We start from the raw sequence: 18,995 nt of genomic DNA, 5'->3' as shown, positions 1-18,995 counted from the left end.
GATTGAATGCCTTCTAACATGGCTGATTTGAACAGGGTAGGTGAACAGCAAGGCCTTGTTGATTATTCCAAAGCAAGGCATGGAAGCATGAACTTCAGAATGGGCTGGCTCTTCAGTGTTGCTGCTATGAAAACGAAATGTTCCTGAATATATAAAATGACTGCCAGGGCATGATTCAAAATGAGCAGTTGTCTCTGGCGCATACAAATTCAGGAGTGTCAGGAGCCTGCGATCATACCAACACACAGAAAAATCTTTATAAATTAGAACCCCATACTAGATTAAAGAAGTGGAAGCTAAGCCAGCATGATTCTTGTGATCATCCACCAATGTTTGTTCCAGACCTTCTAGATCCTTTAAACAACGCAATTAAAAACATTTTTCCAGCAGAAATCAGACACATATATTGTCAACATAATAATCAAACGAAACCTGTTACATTTTCAGAAAGTAATACCTTTAGGATATTCATCCAAACATACTGTCTCATTTTCATTTAGTGTCATCAAACCTATTAGCCTTTGATTAGGACCCGATTAATAGATATGAACAAAGTTTGCACCTGTCATGTCGATCAAGCATGGGTGATGGCACCTCTCTTTCCTCTTGATTGTAACATCTGAAATAATTGATCTTGGTTAAGATTTGCTCGTCAAACGTCAAAATTAAAAGATCATGAAGATCAGGTCTGCTATTCTTGGGGAAACAGTGAAACTGGAGAGGCGCCTAATAAAGGGAAGACTTGGGTTGCTCAAAATATTGTAAAGGCAGTTGAAAGTAAGGATGGCTGAACTAAAACAGATTCTTAACAGGAGGAGGAGTTTTAAAATACTGCTGCTGAACAAATGTGAGATATGAACAGCTGTGAAGCACAGAAAGAAAAAAACTATCCCTATGAAACAAGAAATAGGTACTGTTCTTTGTATATTTTTCATTTTGCTCAGTGCCCGTGATGTGGCATGTCCTGCATACACAATCAATGTGTATTCCCATGCCCTAGGCAATCAAGCAAGCATGTATTAACAATGCAGTAGCACAAAGGATACTCATAGGAAATCCCTAAAACAGCCCACTGTCTCCTGGTAGATGCAAGCATCCAGTCAAGGATTCTCTGCATCATTCACAATGCTTACTGTTCTGGGGCCTAGGAAATGTTTTTAAAAAACTAGCTCCTCACTTTGGAGCTGCTCTAGAGTTTGATAGGCAGAGGAAAGTCCATTGGTGTGATGGAGTACTTCACAACTGCAATACCAAGGGTTGTCTACCTGCCAAATTTAGAGTTGTCTGTCAGCCCTGTGGACAACTCTAAACATTGTCAAGAGCCACCACCAAAGCGGTTTCAAGGCATTAAAAGTTTGATGGATGGTACTGTCAAAATCATAGTACCATCCATCTAACTTTTAGAAAATTTCAGTTTTTTCAAAAATAAAACCAGGATTTTGTCTTTGAAGAAACAAAAACTAATGACCCCTCCACCATAGGAATGTTCTCCCATGATGTTGGGGCCATTAAAACTTTTTTACTGTCCCTTAGCCCCATGTTTTTTACAGTGGACGGAAGAGTAAAAACTCTAAATGGGCAGCCGGTCAAATGGCTGTACCTCCAACGACCCTTACTCAATTGAACTATCAGAGGAGTATCTCAGGGACAGAGACGGAGTAGTGACAGATATCACCCATGAGTAAACACCCACACTCAAAATATTTTAATTTTCCTCCTTTCTTGCTTTAACACTGCCTGCAAAATCACAGCACTCTGAAGTGACTAAAATGTCATGTGAAGCACTGCCTAAAACTACAAAATAAATAGGAAAACATACAGTACACATTCTCTTTGAACATGCAGCATCCCTTTTATGAGGGAACCACACATATTTGGGGAGGGGGCAGCACATGGAATTGTGAGAACCTTTGCATAGATGTACATTGTTAAAGCATTGTTATTACAGTGAAATTGCAACTGATGAGCGGTTAGCATTTAAAAAAGCGAGACTAAGGTTAGGATTTAAAAACACTAATGATGCCACCTAACTTATATCAATGGGAGAAGTGTTCGGTATGTGCATCCTATGAGGCACAAACAGCATCTACCCTTTCTTTGCAGACATTAAAGATTCTCAGTGAACAGACTTTTGTCCTAAATATGAAGGACTCATGTTCAAGTATAAGGAATCATCTTCTTTTGTAGACCTTCAAACAAGTCAAGATGATCATGGCTTTGAACTGTACCTTAACTTCACCATGGAATCAATGGAGAGTTCATCTATCCCTGAGCTATGGTCTTTTCATGTGAGCCCTCAAGCAAGACAAATACCCTCATTTTATGCTTTTTGAACTTGACCACATATTTCAGAGATGAGCACATTTGTGAATCTAGCCAAGAATTGAGCATTGCCCCAATACATTTGTTTTACGATTAACTAGAACCATATTGATAACAATCCTGAGGCACAACCAATAGAACATTATGTTCCTCATCGTATAGTAACCCTGGGGACTCTGATATTGTACCATTAATTGAAGAAGATTGAACATTTTCTACTTTTTTCACAGGTTTTTCTAAGTAAAAGTATCCACCTTCCAAGTAGAAGTTTGTTAAGCCTAGAACATGCTCCACAGCATATAACACATATTTGTTCTCCATTTATTTGAGGCCAGCTTTGGCTCGGTGGACAGTCAAAATATCGATTTTTAAATATCGAAGCACAGTTATATCGAATTTTAAATATCATAGGGACAAAATATCGAAGTCAAGAATATCGACAACCAGAATATCGAAGTTAAGGTAAGAAATATCGATGTTGCAAATATTGATGTTAGTAATATCAATAGTTAAAATATTGATGTTGCAAATATCGGTATTTATATGAGTGTTATATATTTTAGTATGTATTTAATATGTATGTGTTCTATATTTTTTGTTAAGTGTTGTACTGTTTTTTTTAATAATATGTATACATTTTGTAGAAATGAATATTTGTTTTTAAAGTCAATTTTGCGTTTTAGCACCGTAGCGGGTTGAGGGTTGATAGGGGAATAGGGTGGAAAGTAATTAAATTATAGTAAATTAAATGATAATTTTTAGGAATTATTAATTTATTTTAATTACATTTTGGGGCCGATTCCGAATTCGGTAAAATTCCTTACAAATAGCCGTATGGAGCATATTTCCCGTACGAATCGTACCCTTAAATGTCCCCGTACGTACGATGAAGTACGATTCGGACCCAAAGCAGATCGCCGTATGAATCCTACGACTTAAAAATCTGTACGAATCACATTCGGAACACGCAGTACGCGACATCCGTATGGATCGAAGCAGCATTTTCCGACCCAGCAAGTACGATTCGTCTTGTCAACACTCCGTACGACTCTTTTTCTACCGAGCTCAAAACACCGGAAAAAGCAGATTTCGACTCGACCCGCGTACGGAACGGACTCCCCCAGTACGGTGCGTACACCCCATCATTGCAGGGGTTTGGTGCGTAGGGGTACGGTGCGTACACCCCATGATTGTAGGGGTACGGTGCGTAGGGGTACGGTGCATAGGGGTACGGTCCGAACACCCCATGATTGCAGGGGTACGGTGTGTAGGGGTACGGTGCGTAAGGGTACAGTGCGTACACCCCATGATTGCAGGGGTACAGTGCATATGTGATTGTGTGGCTCTCCGTACGAATCGCTGATATGCAACGTTTTCCGTACGAATCACATTCTCATTCCCCGGTCGGTTTCATACTTGTCGGGTCGTACAGAATGTTTACGATTCGTACAGTTCACTGTGAGGGTCCGTGTCGTACGGATATTCCCTTGCTTTTTGTATGGTTTGCAACGATTCGGTCGTATATTTTTCAAACGAATTGTACTGCGCGATTCGGACGGAATTGTACGAGTCGTATGGAAAGGGCTACGGATTCGATTTGGTCGTACGACTGGTTTACCGAATGGGAATCGGCCCGTTTGTGTTTGTTTTATTTCTTTCGGGGTTGTGGGTTTATAGGGGAATAGGGTGGGAAGTATTTTTTTTAATTAAATAATTATTCATTTTTATTTATTGTTACTATAATTAATTTATTGTTAATTAATTATTAATTGGTAATGAATTATTATTAATTGCTAATTACTTCATTTGTATTCATTTATTATTGGAGTGCATTGTGTTTTTTTAGAGGAATAGGGTGGTAAGTAAATTATTTGTAACTACATAATTAATTAAGAAAAATTGAGTATTGATAATTATTTTGTTTGTTAATTAATTATTAGTTGGTTGTTAATTTCTATTAAGATTATTTATTTGTATTGATATTTTGTTTTTGCAAATGAATCATTAATGTATTATTAATTTTTATTACATATTATTTATTGGTATTGCTAATAATTTTTTTGTTAATTAATTACTATTTGGTTATTTATTTTTATTCCATATTATTTATTGTTATTAATATTTTTTTAATGTAATTATTAGTTGCAAATTAATTTTTATTAATTGATTAATTGAAAATGTATTTAATTGTGAGAATTTTATAAGGAGTGTGTTGTATGGTTATTGCGGAATAGGGTGGGAAGTATTTAATAATATTAAAGTAATTATTATTTTTGATATATTTGTATTTTTTTTCTAAAGTTATGAATAAATCAATATTTAATTACAATATTTTTTGCATTTATAAGTATGGTATTTCTAACATCTACGTTGTCCAACGCTTTCCCCACTGTTGCACTCACTGGAGTGGGAATAGTAATTTTTACCCCTACGCTATCCAGCGCTTTCCCTACTCTTGCACTCTCTGGAGTGGGAATAGTCATTTTTACCCCTACGCTATCACGCTTTCCCTACTGTTGCAATCTCTGGAGTGGGAATAACCTACGCTGTCCAGCGCTTTCCCTACTGTTGCACTCCCTGGAGTTGGAATAGTAATTTTTACCCCTATGCTATCCATCGCTTTCCCTACTGTTGCACTCACTGTTGTGGGAATAGTCATTTTTACCTTACGGCTATCCAGCACTTTCCACACTGTTGCACTCTCTAGAGTGGGAATAGTAATGTTTACCCCTACGCTATCCAGCGCTTTCCCTCCTGTTGCACTCTCTGGAGGGGGAATAGTACGTTTTTATCCCTACGCTATCCAGCGCTTTCCCCAATGTTGCACTCTATGGAGTAAGTATATATATTAATTCATATGTCTATATTTAATTTATTTTAACATTTAGGGGCTGATTCTCATGCGGGTTGGAAATGCTTCCCGACTGAATCGGGTTGGAAATGGCTTCCAACCCACTCGGATCAGGACAGTCTGACCGAAGGAGTACAATGTATCTGGATGCTTCCCAATACGATTTGGTTGGACTCCCATTGACTTCAATGGGAGCATATGTTCCTAACCGCATCATAATTGGGCTCTGGGTCGTTCCCGATCTGATTTGGAAGGAGCAAATGCCATTAGGAGGCTTTCCTAAACGCATCAGAATCAGGCCCTAGGTGGGGAAAGCTTTCCAACCCGCATCAGAATCAGGCCATTAATGTATTAGTTATTATTTTTAAATATCTTTTAATAATTTTAACTAAATTTCTTTTAATTATATGTATTATTTACTTAATTTTACATTATTATTACAACATTAAAAAGAACGATATCTTTAATTTCGATATTTTTGACAACTATATATTTTTTTCAATATTTTTGTACTTACCTTTATGTAGATTGTACTTCGATATTTTTGACTTCTATATTTCTGTGTCGATATTTTTGCAGGCCGTTTTTCTGTCTGTCGATATTCTGTCACACATTCCTTTGGCTCAGCCATGATTCCACTGCTTTTCGGCATAAGAGAATGTTGGTGTTAACACCATAGCTTTGGAAGATAAATGATTAATGTAATGTTATAAGAAATGATCTTACAAAAAGCCAAGAAATGGAAAATGGATGCCACCCAATGAAAACAAAATGTAAAGTTTTTTGTTATAATGTGCATTCATTCCATGAGACAACCCCCACAATAACAACATTGTAAAAAATATAAAACATTCAGGGGCAGATTTACAAGCCCCTTGCGACACTTTTATGCCGCCGTTGCGTCACTTTTGTGACGCAGCGGCGGCGTAAACCATGCGCTATGTTGCGACTTATTTACAACGTGACACATCTAGGCAGATGTGTCACGTTATAATAAAGCCCTGTGCCACATTAAACCTGCGTCAGGTTTCATGTGGGCGTTCTGTCGCAGGGTGGGCGTTCCCTCGCAGAAAAGCCCCGTAAAACTGACGCAGTGAAATCTACACAATTTCACTAAGTCAGTTTTACGACACTGCTGCATCAAACCCTTACGCCTGCTTGAAGCAGGAGGAAGGAGTGACGCACCACGTTAAGTATGGGCGACCCCTGTGCATTGCAGGAGTTGCGTCGCGCTTGCGACACAACTCCGGCAATGTGCCGTCCGTACACCACAAGATGCGTCATGCATCTGCCCCTCCTTGCACCATGGTGCGCCGCATTGTAAATGCGACGCATCCATAGTGGCGCAAGGGGGATATTATGTGACGCATCTGTTCTGGCGCATCCCTGCAAATCAGCAGGAATGCGCCAGAAGTTGTAAATCTGCCCCTCAGTGCGCTGGTCGGTCAGAAAGAGTGGTGATACATTAAATGTTTTTCTTCTCATTGGTAGTGCAAAGGGAGGCACTGCACATGCAGTACCAGTTTTCAAGCAACACCTTTTAACTTAAGTGATATCCCAAATCAAGTAGGAGTCACTTAGTGCATATCATCCAGTGGCAAAATTGTGCTGCCATGGATTGCACATTGTGACACATTAAGCAGGACATCACTAACTTTTATAAATCTCTTTTTTAAAGGACATGCACCAGTTCATTCCGCAACATTGTGTCTCAAGGTGTGGTGTGCCAGAGCTCCTCATTACTGAACTACATCATGACAATCAACACCCCCAATGCTTGCATCTGGGCAAGTAAAGGCCCCAGCGACGGCTCGTGGAGGGAGTTACGGTGGGGCAGGAGGGCGGGGAGGGGGAGGGGCAGGGCGGAGGTTGCTTAAAACCGGCATATGGATAATTGCAGGTAAGTAAACAATTTAATTAATAAAACGAATTTCGTAGTGCGCCTTGCATCGCAAAATGCAATGCAGTGCGAGCTACGAAATTCGTTTTATTAATTAAATTGTTTGCTTACCTGCAATTATCCATATGCCGGTTTTTAGCAACCTCCGCACTGCCCCTCCCCCTCCCCGCCCTCCTGCCTCACCGTAACTCCCTCCACGAGCCGTCGCTGAAAGGCCCCCACCAGATGCGTAGCATCACCATCAGAATTATTTCCCTTAAAATTGCATCAGATAAATTGGAATCCACTTCACAACAGCATTTAATTGCTTGCCCAAACAGTGTGTAAAATAACCCCTGTTCTCTTTTACAGTTGAGGTTGGCTTTGTAGGTTAAAGATCAGCATCACGTATAGGTGAAAGCTCTGAATAATACTTCGGACTCTTATTTCAAACATGAAATTAGGAAGGTTTGGGATCTACCATTTGGTGGCATAGGAATTAAGTTCACTTTCATTAGGGTGGTGCGATTCAGTGCTAAACCTTATTTATTGCGTAGTAGACACAAAAAAATACAGGAGGTTCATTGAAAACTTCAAAAACAAATTGTAAATTCACATTGTAACAGATTCAATTCAATTCAATAATACTTTTTTCGGTTACACAAATATTATAGCCATAAAAGCATGTATAATATCCTCATACATTAGTAATATAATATATTCATATAAAAACATCATAAAAAGCATCATGAAAATGTATCACATTATAATCGTTTTTCTCAGTCTGAAAACATTTTTTAAAACGGCCGAAATGGAAAAAAACAACATAAATTGACTCTAATTGCTGGAGTACCAAAAACGCAGGGCGGCAAAACCTAATTCCAAGTTCTTTGAAAACAGGGTCAATCCATTTTATTTCTCTGTATGGTATACTCGACAGGCGTAAGTATGGCTGAAGACAGAAGGTGATTAATATGAGGTGAACAGAGGTTTTATTTAATTCTGCACACAGTCTCCGTTCTGCCAGAAAATTCAAACAAATAGTCTTAAAAAAAATTCTACTCATTTCTGCCATAGAGGATGGATTATCATAAAATTCATAAAGACCTCGGGGCATATTACCAAGGGCATTATCGCCGCATTAGCGGGACTTTTTCCCGCTAATGCGGCGATAATTTTATCACCCTATTACCAAGCTGTCACTAACACTAGTTAGCGACAGCTGGAAGGCGATAGCGGGCATTTAGGTGCCCACTTTGCATGTCAGCGATAATTATCGCTAATGACATGCAAAGTGGGCTTGCCAAGATGTTAGCGACTGAAAACAGTCGCTAACATCTCTAACTTCTATTAACAACTTTTGGAAATATTCACGCTAAGCGCGAATATCTCCAAAAGCTAACGCCTGCTAAAAGCAGTTCTTAGCCATGTTATCCAATGGAAGGTGGATAACATGGCTAAGAGCATTGTCACCATAATGCATGAATATCGCTGATTTTTCAGCGATATTCATGCATTTCGCAGGATTTTTACCGCTTTTGAGATAAACCTTGATAATATCAAGGTATCTCAGCGGTAAAAATCCTCGGTGCTCGGCGATATTTTTTTCCCGCTAACCAAGCAATAGCGATAATTATCGCTATTGCTTGGTAATATGCCCCCTCGATTGTTAAAAAATGTTTTAACATAAGACAACCATCCAATCCTTGTGGGCCCATCCAAGCCCCTGCTATCTACTAACAAGCCCCTATTAAATTTTGTCTCCTCTGTTATCCATATCCTGTGCCATAACAGGACCGGTTGGATCTTGATGATATCTTCTAGATATGTCAGACCTAATTCAGCATGGCACACAAAAGAGGAGGTACTATTGGGGACCATCAATTACAATTTTTAAAACATGTTTTAGGCTACCTGGAGTGAACCCACATCCGCACAACCCCATATGCCAGCTCCATATGTAGCTACGCTAACGCATTTCGCTTTGTAGATCTCCAGTAGTTCAACAACAGGACCTCTACCCAGTTTCTTGCTGAAATTGGAGAGAGCAGATAAGGTCTTAATGTAAAGTAGCCTCCCTGCTATTACAGCCTGCACCCATGGCCCCGTACGGTCAAACAATATTCCCAGATAGGAAAAAGTATTTGTGAATTCTATCCTCCTATTATCAATAAAAAAGTATTTTCTTAACACATCATGGCCCACAATTCATTACATATGTTTTAGATGAATTTATTCTAAGACCTCTAACCTACATAATTGTAACAGATATTATTTGACTATTCTTTTTTGGATCTAGGAAGCAGAAGAATAGTGATGGTCCCAGTTTCAAGACGATTTCTGCCAGTGGTTTGAATGCAGCACTTGCCCACTACAGGTATGAAGGAATTTGTCTTGATTAGATTGCTTATGATTTTTACTACCTGTTTCAGTGGAGTTCAAGCCAGAGTTTAAATATTTCTTTCAAAGAGATTTCCTTTGCTTTGTTTTCATTAAAATCAACAACACCAACAATATCGACAGCACAGATCATATCCCTTGCTTCATCCCATTCCCAGTATGGCTGTGGCAACACCCCCCTAACCCTACCCAGCCCCCAGGGGTCCACTCTGATGAACCGCCCAGGAGGCGTTCTACAGGAGCTCAGTTATTTGTTGCTTGGTTGCAGTGGTCTACCCACACCCCTGAAATCCCGTAGCGAGGTGCAGGGATCGCATTGATTTAGGGAAATCGTAAAGAAAGTCTTTCACTATTAAGTAGTTCAGCAAGCAACTCCACATCTCCTCAAACCAATGCCCTATTTCCAGTAGCCCCGAAGACAGTTTTTCCATCACCAACAATGTCCATAGTCTCCCCGCCCATTCCGGCATGGTGGGGATCTGGCTAGTTTTCCATTTCAGTGCAAGCAATTGTTTGGCCGCTGGAGACATATTCATAATCATACACCAATCTCTCAGTGATAGGCTTGTTATCTCCAGCAGTCTTACATTCAGGATCAGCGTGTCTGGTTTGGTCACAGTGGGTATTCGACCACCCGCCTGATATGCCTAAGAATTTCTTTCCAAAAGAACTATAGTTTCAGACACGCCCAACACACATGCATTATATATTCCTCCTAACAGCCCCTTCTCCAGCATAATCCATCTGCTGTGTCATACATAAGTTGCAGTTTCTCCGATGTCACATACCAGCCCATCATTATTTTAGACAGTATATTTTAGACAGTATAGTATAAGTATTGAAGATAAGGCCCTTCGGGCCACTATATGACACAAATAGTTTCTACCATGCCGTCGGGCCTAAGAGACACTGTTTTTTATTGGAGAGTCCAATGCTGCTGCTGGAAGTTGAGAAGCAGATTGGCTTCCAGTAGGCAGTACTTCTGTTTGCACTTGAAGAAAGGCTTAGTATTCTCTCCAGGAAACACGTCTCTGAGCATCCTACAACCCCTTCTTCTCAGTGGCCAAATTCTCTCTTATTCAGACCAGGGATAAAGTCTTGGCTGTTCAGCAGTGGCGTATTGGGGGAGGGGAAGGACTTAAGGATCATAGTTCCCGTGAGAGAGTCCCACACCTGTATTACTGGCTTATGGAACTCAGAGAAGTAGCAGACTGATGTCCTTGCATGTTTAGCAGATAGGCATGGCTTACAGTGCACGGGTAATCTCCTTTACATCTATAAGAATCCAGTAGAGTTTGGTCTCATATAGTAACTATTAGAGAAATAGTCAGAGCTGGGCTACCTCATAGTATTTTTCAACATCTGGCAGATCACCCTCCCCCGAGCGTTGGTTGGTTTATAGGACTATTCTGGATACCCTTGCCTCTTTTCCTCTCCATATACATGTGTCTATCTCTTTTTGGAGGGCCTGCATGGAATCCTCTGGGACCACCACCAGCAAGGCCTGGAAGACGTACAGTAAGCACATTAGGATGTTTTGTTTGACATCGGCTACCCTGCCCAGCCTGGACAGGAGAGATACTTCAATTTATGCAAGTCACTACTGATCGCGTGGATGATTCAAGGGTAGTTTCCTGATTAGAGCAGGCGGTATGATGTATTGTAGATCCCTAGGTATTTCACTTTCTTCTCTGCTCAGCACAAGGAAAGGCCTCACGAATTGTCAGTTTAGAGACTGCAAGGATCACTATACTGAGCATATCAGACTTGTTAATATTGACCTAGCAACCAGATACTTGGCCATAGTTTTCCAGGGCCCTTATTGAACAAGGAATGGATTATTCTTGGTCCGTCAGGGTCAACAGGACATCATGCATAAATTAATTAATCTTATGGTGATCGTCCCCAACAGGCATGTCCCTAATATACCAGCATTGGTGTATCATGGCCGACAGGGGCTCAATGGAGAAGACAAAATGAATAGGTGAGACAGGGTAGCCCTGCCGCATCCCTCTCTTCAGCGAGATCATGGTGGAGCATAAGCCATTTACCTAGATGGACAGAGTTGTGTTTTTGCAGCCAGCTGCTATCCAGATTTGCATGTTCGTCCACATTCCAATCCCTGCAAGCATCTGAAAGAGGTAGACCCAGTTGACCCTGTCAAAGGCTTTTTCCGCATCCAATGACAAGATCGCCACAGGGATTCGATTATTGGCCTCAATAAATAAGTTCAATACCCATCGGATATTGGCATCTGCCTGCCTCTGGAGAACTAACCCCAAATGGATTAAACAGGTACAGAAAGTGCAGCAAGAAGAGCCTGCTAGATAAAACTCTTGTAAACATTTTGAGATGTGAGTTCAGAAGCATTATAGGCCACCTGTGCTTGTCCTCCTAAGTGAATTAAGGTAATATGCACCTGATGCATCAAGGGTGCAATTGCCCTCATTAGCAGGAAGCAATTGAAGAGTGTTGTCAGCCTCAAGGTTACCTCCAAAGCAAAATATTTATAGAAACGATTCAGCAGTCTGACCGGCCCCAGTGCTTTATCAGGATGCAGGTCTTTAATTGCTTTCAGGACCTCCTCTGGCGAGAGGTATGCATGTACGTCTGCCATGGGCACCAGCTCTTCAGCATAGAGGCTCAAATAGTATTCTCAGAAGGCTCTACATTTCCCAGCCCTGTCACTTTCAAAGTGAGTTCCTCTGCCCTCAAATGATGGAAGAACACCCGCTGATCTGCTGTGCCTTTGGCACCTACCAGGGCTCCTGTTGTATTGGCTCATTCATAGAACCACTGCCTCAGGTAAAGTGGTGCCTTTTCTGCCCTCTCCATGACCTCTAAGTTGATTTGTCACTGAAGCCCCACCATCCGGTGCTGGGCTTTTAAAGATTCCCTCTGTCTGTGCTGAGCAGTTGCCTTCAGACTTCAGAACATTCCGACTAGGCGATCCCACAAGACAGAAACACACTTTCTCTGCTATGCATTGGTCCCTGAAGACCGCCCTGAGGGTGTCCCAGACCAGAGTGAGAGGCATCTCATCTACCTTGTTTTTCTAAAAGTTGTTCACTATAGATTCTTTAAGTGCCTGTCTGCAGGGGTGGTCCCTCTGTAAGATCTGATTGAACCAACATAAAGATGCTCCCTGCCCCCTTCTCTGTTGGCCATCTCTCTCCCACAGGACCAACGCATTGTCCGAGAGAGCTATAGTGAACCTCTCGCTGGATGCAGTCGCCTCAAGAAAGAACTGGGAGCCCACATCAAGTCGATCTTGGAGTAGGATCTATGAAAATTGGAGAAGAAAGTCTAATCAGGCTTCAACGGGTGCTGCACCTTCCTGAGGTCCACCACCCCCAGATCGGCCTGGAAGTGCAGCAGGTCCCACGGCAAAGCTCCTTGTGCACATATATCCTAAGGATGCTAATCTAATTGAGCATCTGGAGACAGATTAAAATCTCCTACCCAGAGGAGGTGTACTGATGCCTACATCTTTACCTTAGCTACCAAGATCTAGATGTACTGTGCCTGTCCCTGGTTCGAAACATAGGTCTTGAATATAACCAGTGTACACTCTTGTACCCTCTGCTCTACATATACATAGCACACCTCCTGTGTATCTCTTTTGACTCCCACCAATTCGAAGGATTTGTCCTTATGTACGCCCATGATCACCGCTCCCATCTAGTGGAAGAGGCCGAGAAATATTGAGTGGGGTACAGTAAGTGTCCTGGGATCTCAAGTGCATCTCCTGGAGACACATTATATCTGTAGCAGGCCCCAGACTTCCCTCTACATGTAATGCCTTCTAAAGGGGAGTTCTGCCCCTTCACATCCCATGCAAGTATCTTGACCATAGGAGGGGTCGTATGAGGAATTGCATGTCTCTCCGATGCCCCGATAACTTCTGGGGTAACATTCATCAGTTCCCACCCCCCTGGTATACCCATAGTGTGGATGGCATCAAGCTTGTGTTCATGGTCCCCTCCAACGTAACCATAAATCCCCCCATTTCCCTACCCCCCCATATCAACTCCCCCCAAACTACCCAAAGCTAAAGGGAAAGGAACCAAGACATTTCCATCACATCGGTAATCTGTGAAGTGGCCTTCTCCTCTCGGCCCAGAGCCCCCCACCCAAACAAGGTGCCCAGCCCCTCAGCTACACATAAATGCACCAACTAGTCCATGGCAAAGGTTCAGCCCCAACTAAGGCAATCAACCAATCTTTCCCCTCTCAGGGAAGCGTAAAATATCGATATGTCTTTCTCTTGAACCGGTGCGATGCACCCAAAACCCCCTCATAAACATGCAGTGGAGAATATCATGCAGGACGAAACAGCACAGGTATGTGCCCTATACCCTCCACCTCAGCACCAGCCCTCGTTGTACCCACGGCCCAGATTTCCTTTTTTTTAAAGTTTTTTGTTTAGTCTTATATAGCACAAACTAGACCCTAGACATCGGGTATCAGAGCGCTTTACATGAGCACCATTTTCTTTACAGATGGCCACTTTTAGTTTTGTTAGGCACGGGGAGATTAAGTGATTTGCCCATAATCACAGGATGTTGAGCATCGTTGCCGAGGCTCGAACCCGGTTCCCTAGTTTCAAGGTAGAGAGCTCTAACCGTAAGGCCACATCCTCTCCCCTGATGTCGGGCTGGTTCCCTGGTTAAAAGTTTGTCTCTCAGCAGCTTATTCCAGGGCATCCTGGCATTACATAGGGGGCCCCAGGACCTCTCATACTTCCTCCACCGTTCGGACTATGTGGGCCTGGCCCCACCCAGAACCACAGTGCAAACGAGAACATCCATCAGTGGCCAGGGACACATCGTCAAACAAATTCACCGCTCGGTCTCAAAAGATAATTCCATTTGTCTTCCTGACTTCCCTCATAATAACATCCTGGAGGTGGACAATTCCCGGTTTAGCTGTAATGTCTCTCAGGCAAGCCCCAGAGGTGTCGCAGGTGCTCCCACCCTGTGTGCTTGGATAATGGGTTTGTCCGGCTGGGGGTCATCCTTAAACATATAATGTCAATGAGCTTTGCAAAAGTCTGCTACATTATCGTCTTCTTCTCGTTCTGGAATTTTCCGGATCCGCACACTGTCTCTCCTCGAGCAGTCTTCCAGGTCTGCACGTTTGTCCCACAATGCTCTGATGTCTTGCTCCAGCTTTAAGTGCAACTCCTAGAGCTTATCCACCGCTTGGCTCATGACTACTGTATCGTTCCTTTTGGTTGCCACCCTGTTGCCCTGGTTCTGAAGGTCCTTTGCCACCTCTGAGAGACCCGGAGCCAGATCCGATTTCAATGTCTGAAGCTGCACCAGCACTAGATTGGAGATAAAGTTTTGTGATGGCTCCCTGTGTCACCTTTTTTCACTGCCATGACTACTTGCCGCACTGGCAGTCCAACCTCTCTAGTTCAGTTGCTCCCTGATGGCACTTGTCATTGGGGATCTCAGAAATCCCCAAATCACTTCTGTTTGCCCAGCCTGTAGGACAGATAGCAGTGGTGCACGGTGCCCGGAGGCACTAGCCACCCCAGACCAGCGCTCTGCTGCACACTGTATGCGTCCAGGGCGGCAATCGTCCGCTCATGGTCTGGTACTGTAGTTGATGGCGTCCAGCAAACAGTAAGATTTCACATTTGTTGTTTTCACTGTCCCCCAGACTGTTATACCCTGCTGCATGAAGAGCCACACCCCATCTACCCCCCATCCACCGAGACTTCACAAGGTGCAGGCAATCATTCAGGGGGCCAATCTCCAGGGGCCCTCCGACAGTCAGCTTTAGTTAGTGGCCCCCTCTAGGGACTTCCACACCTGGCCCTCCCATGCCTCAGCAGCCGTATGGGCCAGATGCTGCTTCCACTCCTGATGGGGTCCAATGCAGCGGTCCAAGCAGTTGGCGTTGGGGGCAGGCTCAGCAGGGGATCGGCATTCACCTGAGGCGCTCCCGCGCACCCACTCCTCAAAGCTGCACATCTTCCTGTACTTCCCATCTATTCGAGGGTTGGCTTCGCTTCCATGCGCCGAGGCTGGCCGAAGGCCATAATATGGCCGCAGACCACACTCCTTGGCACTGCACACACAACTGGCCTTGCAGCGGCTCTCGTCCAGGACCCTGCGGCTGCTGCTTCACACTCCTCTAGGCCTCCACTATCCACTGCTCCTACCAGGGTGAATCGGAGAGTGCCCCATCCATGCCTGGCGAGGGCACAGCCAGGACCTCACTCCAACATCCACTTGGCTCAAGCCACGCCTCCAATTTCAAGCAAACGAACACAGAGCATGTAAGCACGGTTTAAACTGAATCAGTCTAGGTGATCCAGAGTTTAAGCTACATTGTTTCAACATACATGATATTTCTTCAATTTGTATGACAAATGATGTAGCAAATGTGTTTTTATTACGTTTAGGCTAATTTAAAAAAGCTCAAATCAGGCTTCGTATAGAGAACATAATATCAAACAACTATTCCTATATGGCTTGCAATCTGTGACAGAAGACTTACTTTGAAGCTGCATGGCTTACACTTTTGTTTGGAATGGAAAAGAACGTACATGAAACAGCTCCTACCCACCATTTGTGGAAACTATATATCTGAGAGATCAATCTTCCTTGGATAGCAATATTCCTGTTCCAAAATATTTCACATATGTAGCATCTTCAATGAATCAACTTCAATTAATCATTTCCAGATCTGGGGCTGAAGACAGCTTCCATTAAAAAGAGATTCAACAAAGCAATCCTACCGATGTCACGACATACTTTGGAGGAATATTGCATTTTTTTGGAAGGAATAAATGTAATATTCTGCTTGCTGAATTTAAATTGATACATTGAAAATCTGGATTAATGCCCACTGTCTTGTCTTGCACAAGGATTTTATCAAGTATGAAATGATATTACTGAAAGACATGTTGATTCTCGTTCTGATATCATTTGTGAGGATTTTGTCGAGTACTCGTTGTCAAACTGTAATTTCACTTTTTAGAATACCATTGTGTGTGAACTCAACAATACTGTAAACTCCACAATAAATTAGTCACAGATACATGCAAAATTCAACGTCAATGAGCAAAATGGTTCTAAAACAAATGTTTGCATATTGTTATATAAGCCCGACCTGGATATTAAGGAGCACATTTTATATTTTCATATCGTTGGAACTAAAGAGTAGTAAATCTATTCTTCCCAACAAGCATATTGCCATAGTGATGCATCAGGCACATGCTGCTGACATAAGGGACACACTATTAGTGAGTTCAGCTTATATATTTATAAACGAGAAGGTGGCATTAATATCGCATAGTGGGGGTTAAGTATTCAGACTATGAGCTCTATACACTTGCAGGCAACAATAATCTAGAGTAGCAATACTTAAAGTAAATATTCGAATAGTCACACCCACTCAATTATTGGCTGTAATTCAAAGGATAATAGTTATTAGTACTGATTGGGTTAACGGTTTTTCAATAGAACCAATACCAGGGGTAATTCTGTATGACCACTAGCAATGGTAATTAACTGGGTATGGTTGCCAGCATATATATATTTTGTTGCATATTTATATAGCGCAAACTCGACCCGAAGGTATTGGAGCCCTTTACATGAGCACCGTATTTACATTACACATTCAAGCACGGGGAGATTAAGTGATTTGCCCAGAATCACAGGATGTGGACGCGATTAATATTTTGTTAGCAATAGTTCAATATTTCCAAATACAAGTGCTACCAATTGATCAAGAACAAAACCCTGCATTTCTAGGATTATCTTCACCTTTATCCAAGGTGTGACAATTTCCAAGCCTAAAGATCCGATTTAAAGTTTGGCAAACAGAATACTGTCACTAATGCAGCAGAATATCCCGCCCGAAAAACCCCTCAGGCCGGCCGTCTAACTTAGAAGCCCTCTTGTTTCTCTGTCTTTCATTTTCTCTCTTGCTCTCTACCCCTCTCTCTCGCTCGCTCTCTTTGTCTTTCCCACCTACCTCTATTTCTGTACCTATCTCTTGCTTGGATTTAAACAGTCAGACATACCAGTCGACTGCTTCCCTAGTCTATTTGTGATATTTTTCTAACCTGAATATGAAATACTCAATTGAACACTGATGGCTACTGTTAGTATGTGATAATTATTGCACCCAATAAACCCAACACTAAGGTGTTTGGTATTCATAGGGGGGAATATCAGGAGTTTTTGGGGAATAACATGTAGATTTGGTGGCTACCGCTCCAAAATCTGCACGTTCCAGAATTTACTGGGCATTTTTCCCTGATACATAATAGTAGTTTCGACCTGCCCTAATTTATCCAGGAGATAATTTGTGTAGACCTCAGTAGTGCCTCATTAGTTCTGAAAGACTAAGTGAGTTTGTGTATGTGTGTGCTTTAATAATTTATTTTCTTTTTCAGCCCATCCAACAACACTGCGCGCAAGCTTTCGGTGAAGGAAATGTATCTTGTCGACTCCGGCGGACAATACCTGTACGTATGTATGGATGCTACCTACAGCAATAATATCATGAATTGGCTAAGACTTTTTTATTCCGTCGATTGCAATTTGTACGTAAATAATGTTCAACATGGAATTAGTTATAGGTTAAAATTAAGCAATCTAGGGCCATTTGTATGAATCATTTTTGCAGTTGGAAAACTTACCGATTCTGTGTATCTTTTACAGATGTACAGAATCCGCCGTTTTCTGATGCCAAAAATGTTTTATATTTGTACAAATCACAAATTGTGATTCGGTTATGTGCTCAATTTGTGTTTGCAATTCAATATTTGGAAGATGCGTGTTAAGGGTGTCCCTTCTAAATACAAAATCGCAGTAGTGTGTATGAATGTTAGACTTTGAGACAGAATTACAGATGCAAATAATTCATTTTTTTACCAACACCTCAATAGAGGTTATAACCTTCGCAAATGGGAAGGGGGTCCCTTTTTGAATGATAAAACAGATATTTTTACGAGCAGGCAGAGGTCCCATGAACCGTGACTACTCTCCATAAATTGAACTTAAAAGTTTTCTTTTCTTTTTTTGAAATGCATCCCGGTTTAAAACTGGATGCGTTAAAAAAATAGTTTTATCAAAAAACAGTCACAGACATGGTGGTCTGCAGACCTCAGTAGGCCACCATCCTTGTGATGGCAGCGATTCCTAATGGGTCGCAAATTACAACCTACCTTATTAACATTCACGAGGTAAGTCTATTTGCAAACCCATTAGGAATCGCTCTTTTGGAAATTATTCTTTTGTACATTAAGAATTGCCTTTCATAACTGCAATTCGGTAAGAACTGCTAATAGGAAATTGACATTCCTATTTTCTGTTCATATCGGCCACATGCATCAATGTTGCCGTTTGCGATTTCTTAATTGCGAAAATTAAGGAATCGCAATTAAGAAATCGCAAACGGTTATGCACCAAGAAATCGCAATTTTTTTGCGATTTCTTAAAATTCCTTAATTGCGATTCACAATTTGTGAATCGCAATTAAGGAATCCCTTCCCATTGATTCCTATAGGCCTAGAGG

General features: G+C 41.9%; 1 protein-coding gene across 1 annotated transcript in view; it reads left to right on the top strand.

Moving 5' to 3' along the window:
- The window catches only part of LOC147718813 (xaa-Pro aminopeptidase 2-like), a 598,118-nt gene that overhangs the window by 443,660 nt on the left and 135,463 nt on the right, over positions 1-18,995 (top strand). Inside the window, exons 14-15 of the mRNA XM_086918810.1 lie at positions 9,352-9,429; positions 17,872-17,943. Coding sequence (XP_086774936.1) covers positions 9,352-9,429; positions 17,872-17,943 — 150 coding nt within the window. The remainder of the gene's footprint in view (positions 1-9,351; positions 9,430-17,871; positions 17,944-18,995) is intronic.

This window comes from Lissotriton vulgaris, chromosome 4_1, assembly GCF_964263255.1.
Source record: "Lissotriton vulgaris chromosome 4_1, aLisVul1.2, whole genome shotgun sequence".
In the NCBI taxonomy this organism is placed as follows: Eukaryota; Metazoa; Chordata; class Amphibia; order Caudata; family Salamandridae; genus Lissotriton; species Lissotriton vulgaris.
This window is presented reverse-complemented; position numbering and strand designations above follow the sequence as displayed.